This window comes from Trichomycterus rosablanca, chromosome 20 (assembly GCF_030014385.1).
Source record: "Trichomycterus rosablanca isolate fTriRos1 chromosome 20, fTriRos1.hap1, whole genome shotgun sequence".
In the NCBI taxonomy this organism is placed as follows: domain Eukaryota; kingdom Metazoa; phylum Chordata; class Actinopteri; order Siluriformes; family Trichomycteridae; genus Trichomycterus; species Trichomycterus rosablanca.
In genome coordinates this window covers 5,277,864-5,289,008 of record NC_086007.1, presented here as the reverse complement: position 1 = coordinate 5,289,008, position 11,145 = coordinate 5,277,864, and the positions used below count along the sequence as shown (strand labels likewise).

Genomic DNA, 11,145 nt, shown 5'->3' with positions numbered 1-11,145 from the left:
TTGGTGTTGAGGAACTACAGTGCCCTGCACAGAACCCTCACCTTTTATTATTCTACATTTTACATTTATATCCATGGTTTTGAAATTAAGTGTTCAACAAGCTCCTCCTCGTGTGTCCAAAACATACATTTGACCATATAGTTTAGTGTTGAAAGGTATTAATAGATGGCATTACATAAATGAAGATATGAATGAATGAAAATTGTAGCCTTGCATGTGATTGCTGGGATTTATTAATATGCTGGTGCCACCTTGTGGTAAGAGGCGACGTTGCTGTAATAACAATGCTGAAACTGTTTCTGCTTTATACAACAGTGTCCGACAAAGCTTTTCGGACACAAGTCCTATCTGTAGGTATCACCATACATGTACATAGTGTACAAATGAATATATGAAATATATTTTTAAACTTACCGTGTAGCAAGCGATGTGCATAAAAGAAGCGTTTATTGTTGAACTATAGATCCAGTTCAATACTACATTCTACCGTATTTATTCGTGTAGCGGACTATATGCATAAAAAGCGTTTATTATTGAACTACAGTATAGAGCCAGTTCAACGTTGCATACTACCGTATTTATTCGTGTAGCCTAAAGTTTTAGATCCAGTTTAATGTTGCATACTACCGTATTTTTTCGTGTAGCAGACTACAAGCCTAAAACGTTTATTACTGAACCTTAGATCCAGTTTAATGTTGCACCCTACTGTGTTTATTCCTGTAGCGGTGTATATGCATAAAAACATTTATTATTAAACTATAGATCCATTTCAATAGTGCATATTACTGTATTTATTCGAGTAGCGGACTATATATATAAAAAGCGTTTGTTTATGAACTGTAGATCCAGTTCAATACTGCATATTACCGTATTTATTCCTATAGCGGACTACACGCATAAAAAGCGTTTATTATTGAACTATGGATTCAGTTCAAGGTTGCATCCTACCGTATTTATTCGTGTAACGGACTACATGCATAAATAAAATGCTTTTTATTATTGAACTATAGATCCAGTTCAGTACTGCATAATAAAGTGTTTATTCGTGTAACGGACTACATGCATAAAACGTTAACTTTTAAATTATAGATCAAGTTCAAGATTACACACTACCGTAATTATTCGTGTAGCGTACTATATACAAAAAAAGCGTTTATTACTGAACTGTAGATTCAGTTCAATGTTGCATGCTACCGTATTTATTCCTATAGCGGACTACACGCATAAAAAGCGTTTATTATTGAACTATGGATTCAGTTCAAGGTTGCATCCTACCGTATTTATTCGTGTAGCGAACTATGTGCATAACAAACGTTTATTACTGAACTGTAGATTCAGTTCAATGTTGCAAAATTTCTACCGTATTTACTCGTGTAGCAGACAGCACGCATAAAAAAAGCGTTAATTATTAAACTACAGTATGGATCCAGTTCAACGTTGCAGACTACCGTATTTATTCGACCGTATTTATTCTTCTGGTAAGTGTGCTACATGCTTTGCAGTAGGATCGTGCGCATTTGTATTGCCATTCTAAATTCTCCTGCATGATGCGCAGCACTTCATTGTATTTCGGTAAATCAGTGTGGAAAGCAAGTCAGATTATCCTAAAACACACAGTAACACGATTATTAAACAACCTCCAGTTAAAAAGTTGTTCTACACAGTCAGGCACCGGCTTGAACATGGCGTCTTCCGTACATGAGAAAGTGAAGGTGAGTTAAAATGTTGAAGTCTTGAGTTTATGTCTTTATAGAACAATTACATTGTGTTGTTCTTAATATTACTAAGAATTAAATATCTGTAAAGCATTATGAAACTGATCCTGAAAAAAAATCATGGGAATGTTTACATTCCAGTTACAAGAACCCTTGATCATTTCACTTCACCCCTATCCACACTGCTCACAAACACAAACATGAAGGACTCACATGCTAAATGGCTTTTGAAGAAATCGGTATATTGTGGGGACATATGATTTGCTTCAAAAATGTGTAATCACATCAAATGAAATTAATGTATTAGAATAAATTGGTTAAATCAAATATAGTTGAGCTTAAAAAAGTTTGAATAGACTGACAAAATGTCTGCCTATATCTTATTTGTATTTACTCACACTTACTGTATTTTCTTGTGCACATTTAAATCATTACTCAGACAGTTTTATGCAAAGTGACTTACAACTGTAACTGAACACAGTGAAACTTGGCAGTAGTGGGGCCTGAACCAATAACCTTTTGATTACTGGTTCAGTACCTTAACCACTGAGCTATCACTGCCCATTTGACACTTTTTGCTGTTTGCACATCACTTCTGGCAAAAGAGGACAGTAGGCCAGCACACGCCTCCTCCGACACTGGCCAGCAAGATCTCAACACGCATGGAGGACCACACTCCTCTCTCCATACCACACTCCAAACTGCCCTCCCTCAGATACAGCCATTTCTGTCTGTTGAGCACTAAGCACTCAGGTCGTAAGGGTCATGATTAGAATAGTGTATTAGACTGCTGTGCCAACCATTAATCTCTTCTGTGTGTTTTTTGTAGAATTATTACACTTCTCTAGAGTCCTCAGACAGTTTGCAGACCAACGCTGCTTGCTCTGCTCTATCACGTCCACTCTCCCAAAGCATACAGGAAGCCCTCAAACAAGTCCATCCAGAGGTCTGCAGAAGGTAATCAAGATAACTTTATGATCATCTTATACACATTTATCCCGTCTGAATTGGTCCGAGTATGTTCCTGTATTGTTCAGGTTCTTTGGATGTGGTGTGGTGGCTCCAGAGAAGCTGAAAGGCTGTTCGGTTCTGGATCTTGGAAGTGGATCAGGTCGGGACTGCTATGTTCTTAGCAAACTGGTGGGAGAAGATGGGCATGTCACTGGCATTGACATGGCCGAGAAGATGGTACAGTTTATTTTTATTGATTATTTTCAACACGTTAACAAAGAGTTTGTCAGTAGACACACAATTTAAAAATCCTGTGAAAAGTTAAAATGAAAATTGAATTGGTTGACTTGGCTCTTAATGGACTGGTATTCTTTTCCAGGGTGTAGTTTTGCCTCACACCTGGTTCGTTACTGGGTGGTGCTGGACTCACCGTTACCCTGACCAGACCCTGATTATATTTCAGTATGCTTACTATGCCATGGACTTTAGGAGTGGTTGGTAACAGTGAAGTGACACATTTAAATTTTATAACCAGAGGTTTCATCTTTCATCAGATCCAGTCATCAAGAGAGTATATCCAGTACCACCAGGAGTGTTTTGGTTACGCCAGGCCTAACACCGTGTTTGTACATGGATACATGGAGAAGCTCAGTGATGCTGAGATACAGGACAACTCTATGGATGTAGTCGTGTGTGTATCCTGTTTTACAGACAGTTTTATGTCATGTCTAGATTATTATTTTGAGGTTTTGTACTATAGGCATGCTATCAAGTACTTGTAATCAGATTTGTTACATTAAGTTTCTCTAACTAAACCTAGTGTATAATTTACTGAATCTATCTGTGTTTAGATCAAACTGTGTCATATGTCTGTGTACAGACAAGAGAGCTGTTTTAAGTGAAGCGTACAAAGTGCTCAAGGTAAGATATAGAGAACAGAATGTGGTTTGAAGGTGTGTGTAATAGAAATATAATAATATGATTTTCTTTAACATACAGGTAGGCGGTGAAGTTTATTTCAGTGACATGTATGCAAGCAAGGTTGTTCCAGACTTTTACAAAGAGGATTCAGTTCTTTGGGGTAGGCTTTCAAATGCTTGCTTCTCATTATGTGGACAGATTACCAATAATAATGCATCATTTAATATTCTGGATTTGTCAAACATCATCATGTTTCAAAGCAGGGTTTAAAGCACAATTACATTACTGCTCTCTATTTCATGTTTGGGTCTCCAGAAGAATTCTTTAATTTATATTTTTATGTCTTGTGATTTTTTTTAAAAACTTTATTAGTCAACAGCATTTCCTTTTCAAAATGTCTTTGTCTGTTCTGAGTACTTCTGTTGTTGACTTATGTACTGGGATACAAGGTTCATTTGATGACTGTTAGATCATGCAGATCAGGATTGTGCAACTGCCATATTGTGTATAATGCACATCACTTCATGAGTGCAGATGTTAGGTCTTACCTTTACTGCCACAGATAACCCTTTTCATTTTTTGCTCAGTAAAAATTTCATGCTGGATTTTTTTAATAGCCTGCTCTGCTTTAATAGCACCAATTTGATTCATTTTAAATCCACATTAAGCTGCTTGGAAAAGCTCATGGTTGAAAATCAGACATTTTTTGTTTCATCACTATTTAGGTTTAAACAATCCTATATAAGCTATTATAGCATTTTGCAGCATAATGACTGACCTGAATACCTCTTTTGCAGGTGAAGGAATGGCTGGCGCCCTCTACTGGCATGATTTCATTTCTATGGTGAAGGAACTGGGCTTCTGCACACCTCAATTGGTTGCAGCTAGTCATATTGTTGTCCACAATCCAGAGCTCCAAAGAAAAGCAGGTAGTGTTGCATAATTATTTTCTACATAAGCAGTAATGTTGATCTTATGGTGCTGTGACAAAGTTATTGCCTCCTTTTTAAGTGTCTTTGCTATTGTGTTCTAACAAAAATAATATTTTACTAACATTACTGAAATAAACCACATAATTGTGTAAATCAGAATTATTTTTTTAAGCCACAATATTATGCAACGTGTGTATTCCCCTGTAATTGCAGGGTCGGTCACTCTGTCAGTTGAATTTGTCAATATACAGATCTATGAAGATGTGCTGCCTGTAGTATATAATAAGATACAGATCTATCGAGATGTGCTGCCTGTAGTATATAATAAGATACAGATCTATCGAGATGTGCTGCCTGTAGTATATAATAAGATACAGATCTATCGAGATGTGCTGCCTGTAGTATATAATAAGATACAGATCTATCGAGATGTGCTGCCTGTAGTATATAATAAGATACAGATCTATCGAGATGTGCTGCCTGTAGTATATAATAAGATACAGATCTATCGAGATGTGCTGCCTGTAGTATATAATAAGATACAGATCTATGTGCTGCCTGTAACAACTTGTTGACAAAGTCAGTTTAGCGAAATAAAAACAGAAAGGTGGTTGGTGTAACAGAGGAGGATGTTCAGGACAGGGCAAGATTGAGACAAAATTATCTGCTTTGGCGACTCATCAATGAAGCAGCTAAAAGAAGAAGATAAAGAAAAAGACCCAAACACAGTGATTAGAGTAAATTACCGCTGCATTACCCAAATGCCCCATGTGGAACTTAATGCCTCTGCAAACTAAGTTGTATCCCTCTTTTGTACTGCTTTTAGAATTTGCTTTTTTTTTTTGCTTACCCTCTAATGATCTCTTTTAGGTGATGTTAAATATGCATCTGGGACCTACCGTGTCTTTAAAGTGCCCAGGCACGACATCCAGACCACAGCACTGGTCACATACAATGGAACTGTGCCAGGTTACCCTGAATATTTCCAGTTTGATGCTTCAAACATCTTTAAGGTATTCTACAGTCTGCTCTTGCTATTTTAATTGCTCTTTTGCTTTCCTTTTATTACTCTGTTATCATATATGAGAGCTCTGTTATCATTTATTTACTTTTATTTTTAGTTACCACTTTATCCTGATAAGGGTCACAGTGGTTTTGACAGGTGGCTCTGACAGGAATACACCATGCACAGGGCATTAATTCAACACAAGGTTTCACACCTTGGGACATCACTGTAGTAAAACTCAATGTGGAACGAGTATTTAGACACTATTTTAATATGTGTGTATAAAAGTAAATAAAATTAAGGTCTACATGGTATTGCTGCAAATACAGTAAGAATTGCACTCAGTTTTGTCAAAAATGTTTGTCATTGGCTTCACACAACTTCTAGCTACGTATCATGGTGAAGCTGAAGGAACAGCACAAAAAGAAAAAGAGCCAAAGACAACACCTTAAACATCCATGTCAGTACAATTGACAAAAACAGCTTATCCATTAAGAGGTGCCCTTGTCAGTGCACTCTTAGTGCTGATCCCAAGCCTAGATTAAAAACAGGATGGTTGAGGAATAAAAGGGTCAGAAAAGACATACGGCACAAAAACTGTGCCAAGTCTAGTATGTGGACCAGATACGGTTTAATGAATTGTCTCTTTTTTTTTCAGACAAATGTGGCTGTAGAGGTGGATGCTGAGATGGCTGCTATCCTGCAGTACTCACGTTTTTCACCAGACTTCACTATTCAGATAACAGACAAGCCAGATCTGAGCCTCAGCTCTAATCAGCATGTAATACACAGTGCTAATCTGTCTATTCATGTGCATAAACATATGTGAGAACAGAACCGAACATACACTATATGGCCAAATGTATTTGGACACCTGACCATGAGCTTGTTGGACATCCCATTTCTAAAACAGGTGGTGATAACATTGATTGGCATTATGCTATAACAGCCATAACAACCAGTCTTCTGAGAGGACTTCTCACAAGACTTGTTAGTGGGAATTTATGCCCGTTCAGTAAGAAGTGCCTCAGTTGATGTTCCAGTTCATTCCAAATCTGGTCAGTGGAGCTGAGGCCAGTGCCTTGTTCAGACCACTGGAGTTTCCAACCAAGCTTCATGTCTTTATAGACCTTGATTTCTTATATTCCTTTTGTGGAAGGCGCTTGGTTGGTGGTTCCGACTTAACTCTCGGTGTCAAGTATTCCTGCCTTGCATCCATTGTTCCACAGTTCAAACCAGACCTGCTGATATGTGAATGAAATTATGAACCTGCCACAAGCTTTTACTGTAACCAGTTGAATGGTTCTGTATCACATAACTAACTAAAATGCACAAACATTTGTAAACTCAAGAGAAATGAAGTAAAATAGTTAAATAAAAACCTTTACTAAACTTTCACGATCATGTTTTCATGTTTTTCAGTACTGCCATCTGAACCCTTTTAGCTTGGCTGACAAACTGGGCTCATCAGTAAACCAGTGCTCAAAGACTAACATCACGGACGTCTGTGGCAGCAAGCCAGCCAGTGGAAGCTGTGGGTAACGTGGCAAAGCCCGCCATGCAAGCTCAAAGTGGGATGAAGTGTTTCAGCTGTACTATTTGCTGCTTTTAAAATCTCACTAATTACAGTAATCTTTTTAACTAATCATTAAAAAACCCTACACCTGCAGCAAGAACTGAACCCAGGTACTTAGGACCCATTTTGCTACACAGCCTACAATCTGCCAGCTGTGCCACTGTGTTGTCTGGGGAAAAAATATGAGAAACATTGAATAATGGAATATTTTATGTATGTCTGCAGTACTCCTGTTCTGGTTTCTCAAAAATAACATTAATTTATTGTTTGTCTTACCACCACTTTGTCCTGGTCTGGGTCATGGTGGGTCAGATTTATTGGGCGAAAGGCTGAAAACACTGCGGGCAGGTTGGCAGTCTATCACAGGGCAAACACACACACACACACACACACTTTCACTTTTTAGTAGCTTCTACTGACCTGACTGCATGTTTTTTTTATTTGTGGGAGAAAACCAGAGCACCTGGAGGAAATCCACACACAGGGAGTCGCAGGGAGAACATGCAAACTCCAAACAAAAAGGGTCCTGGCTGCCCAGCCAGGGAAAGGAACCCAGACCGTACTTGCTGTTAGGTGACAGTGCTACCCACTACACCACCCTGCCTCCCCTCAAAAATAACAATAAAGCAGAATTTCTCATTCTACTATACTTAACATAGTAACAATGGTGATGTTATTTTATCGTCCCTAGATGGCAGTAATGTTCTGATATTGAGTTCAGAGCTGACCTGTTTAACTGTAACACATTAACATGCTATATTGATAATGACTTGGTCCATGCAGTATTTGCATTTGGGTACATTGTGGATTTAGTTCAGTCACACATGTTTTTAATAAAAACAGCAGGAAATTGCCTCACAGCTCTTTGTCAGGTATTGTTGATTTATAATGTGCTTTGCTTAGGTTAGATGTTCTGCACTGAAGCGTTTTAAAGACGCATTTGCAACGGAAAATTTACAGTTTTACTTTGTGATTCTGCCAAATGGATCATACAAGTTCAGAGTGATTTACTTTTAGGATTTATTTTACCACCAGATCTTTATGGTTGGGTTCTTATATGAGCCTGAAAGCTGATCATTTCCTTTCCTGTAGAACTGAGCAGAAAATCCCCTCCACCCATGAAGTATTATATTACACAAACTAAAACATATGACTGAATACATTATCTAGTGTTAACTCTATAAACTGGTACGGTGATTGATGCATTATATGTCCAAAAGTATTAGGACACCTGACCATGAGCTTGCTGGACATTCCATTTAAAAAACGAATGGTATTAAAAATATGTGACCTCTGATCTTATCAGCTATAACAACAGCTGCTCTTCTGAGAACACTTCTCACAATACTATGAAATCTGTCTGTGGGAATTTGTGCCCATTCAGTAAAAAAAGCATTTATATGACAGGGCAGTGATGTTGGTCAAGAAAACCTTAACTGATGTTCCATTTCTTTCCAAATCTGTTCAGTTGGGCTGAGGTCAGAGCTCTGTGCAGGACACTGGAGTTTCTTTAAGCATTTCTTTATGTCTTTATAGAGCTTGTTTTGTCTAAAACAAAAAGAGCTAATTTTGTGAACCACAATTTCTTATAGCACCTTTGTGGTGCAGTGGTTTATTACGTTAGCCCACCACTGCTGGGATCCGGGTTCAAATCTCAGTAATGCTGTCAGGTGGCTGGGAGTCTACTTAGACATGATTGGCTGTGTCTGAGGGGGGAAAGGCTAAAGTCATGGATTGGCACCCTGTCTCTGGTATTCCTGCTTTGTGCCCAGTGGTTCTGTCAGTATGTGAATGAAGATATAAACCCGCCACAAGCTCTTATTGTAACCAGTTGAAATGGTTCTGTATGATATAACTAACTGAAATGCTCAAAAGTTTGCAAACTTAAGACAAATAAAATAAATACATTTAAACATGAAAATTTACTAAGCTTTCCTGATCATGTTTTCATGTTGTGTTAAGGTTAAAAAGCATATAATTTTAACTGATTAACTGATTTGTTACACCTTTTAGCAATTGTTGTGGCTAAAACGTGAATTTATTGACTAAATGGGAAATTCAGAAGAAATCGGTGTATCTTTTTTGATGCAAGAATGAATTTTATATGACATCACAGCTTTGATCTAAATTTGACTTCTTTAATTCTATCTATACTGTAACATGGCTCCATTTTGTAGTCAATATATGTTATGCTTTAATGTTAGTCACAGTGAAGGCTTTAAATATGCACATTTGCAATGGAAAATTTAAATTGGACTTTACATGATCTGCCAAATGAATCAAATATGTGCAGCGTTTTATTTACTATGGCAGTTTCTTTATGGCTTAATGTTCCAGGTTAAATAGGGTCTTATGAGCCATACAAAAGATTGCTTACTTGCAGAAAAATCCCTGCACTCGCAAATGGGCCAAGACAGGGAGTGGTGTGTGTGTGTGTGTGTGTGTGTGTGTGTGTGTCTGTCAATGGGTATATATATGTGTGTGTGTGTGTAAGATATGCTGTGCTCAGTGAAGGAAGCAGGTGTGGCGTAAATGTAAACAGAGCTCTGTGGAATGGCTCGCATTGTCCTCGATTCACCCCTCTCAAAGTGCTCCACCCTGGAACTCCCCCAAATCGCATCCCATTACTCTCGGCCACTTAATGCACTGTCAATATCCTGAGCTGGAAAGCATGTAGTACCAGGAGACACTGGTAATAAAACAGCAACATTTATTGAAAAAGGCCATAAATATAGCTGAAGTCAAATGTTTACATACGCTTGTAGAGGACGTGCACTCTATGGCCAGAATTATGAGGACACAGAACCATGTCCTTGCTGAACGACCAATTCCGAAAACATGGGCATTAATATGGAGTTGCCCCCCTTCTTCTACTCCCTTAACAACTAAAACATTCTCTACTATTAGTGAGAAGGTTTTCTACAGGAGTTTGGAGTGTGACTGTGGAACTGTGTGCTTATTTAGTCCACTAGTATTTGTGAGGTCACGTACCATCATAAATATCATTTTATACTTTACCTACTTTATACTTTAATCATATTTATACTTGTGAGTTACAACCTCAAATCCAAAAAAGTTGGGACAGTAAGAAAAATGAAATCAACAGTACAAAGATATTTGGTGTTTACACTAAACGTTTATGGGCCAGACATGTTTGTTGCAGATTGCTGTAGTCGTGAAAGTAGAATGTTGGTCAGGTGTCCAAATAATTTTGGCCATATAGTGTATATTAGGATTATATGACTCTTTTATTAATGTTATGGACTGTACATGGTAAATTTCACTTTAATTGTGCGCAAGAAAACACGGTTTTAAAACTGTCGCTAATGCTGTTTTTCACAAAGTAATGAAGTTTGACCCATCCCAGTAAACAAGTGCACCTCTGGATAATGCTTCTTGTATGACAGGATCATTTTTTAGCCCTGTCCCAACTTTTTAAGAATGTGGTTTAGGCATCAATTTAGAAATGAGCATTAGTGTATTTGAAATGTACTTAAATTGTGAATGAAATCCTAAATGCATAGAAAGCTTATAGTCTAATAACCGCTGAGCTACAGAAGTGGCACCAGGTTAAAAAGGGAGTCTGGAATCAGCAAAGAGGAAGAATGAACTTTTGCTCTTGACCTGCGCTGAGCTCCACCACCCCTACTGAGTCGCGAACCTGTTCCACTAACAAGGAATCTCCTCTGTGAGTTGCTTGACTAAACATACAAGATCAGAAGCGCTCCCAGTTACCAAAAGCTTTTCTCTCATCCAAGCAGGGGGGTGATTGAAGCGATTCCTGACCAGTTCACAACCCCTGCATGCCAGACACAGACGAGCAGCTTGTCTTACTCGATTCTTTCAGTCACAACTTCATCGCACATACTGTTCGCTTCCTGTTCCTCTTTAAATTCACAAAATAATGTGGTGTGGAATCTTTTTTAGTCATTACACTGTTATTAATGGACTTAATTAAACTGCATTAACTAAAATATAACAAAGGTCAAAATGCATTATTTACAACAGGCGAGTAAGGTAATTAAAAGTCTTACCAAAGTAAAA

General features: G+C 37.9%; 1 protein-coding gene across 1 annotated transcript; it reads left to right on the top strand.

Moving 5' to 3' along the window:
* The first annotated feature begins 1,512 nt into the window (after nucleotides 1-1,512).
* On the top strand, nucleotides 1,513-7,961 carry zgc:153372 (uncharacterized protein LOC767695 homolog). Its single transcript, XM_063017057.1, has 10 exons — nucleotides 1,513-1,712; nucleotides 2,545-2,672; nucleotides 2,753-2,903; nucleotides 3,221-3,357; nucleotides 3,518-3,587; nucleotides 3,666-3,747; nucleotides 4,385-4,516; nucleotides 5,390-5,532; nucleotides 6,184-6,306; nucleotides 6,948-7,961. Exons 1-10 carry the CDS (start codon nucleotides 1,545-1,547, stop codon nucleotides 7,065-7,067), a joined length of 1,254 nt encoding a protein of 417 aa, XP_062873127.1. The 5' UTR covers nucleotides 1,513-1,544; the 3' UTR covers nucleotides 7,068-7,961.
* The last annotated feature ends 3,184 nt before the right edge of the window (nucleotides 7,962-11,145 follow it).

What these genes read in the sequence shown, in the direction of transcription:
- zgc:153372 (XM_063017057.1), top strand. Translation starts at nt 1,545, where the DNA reads ATGATGCGCAGCACTTCATTGTATTTCGGTAAATCAGTGTGGAAAGCA. An exon ending in AACTCTATGGATGTAGTCGT is followed by an intron (nt 3,358 to 3,517) that starts GTGTGTATCCTG and finishes ATCTGTGTTTAG; the next exon opens with ATCAAACTGTGTCATATGTC. An exon ending in AGAGCTCCAAAGAAAAGCAG is followed by an intron (nt 4,517 to 5,389) that starts GTAGTGTTGCAT and finishes GATCTCTTTTAG; the next exon opens with GTGATGTTAAATATGCATCT.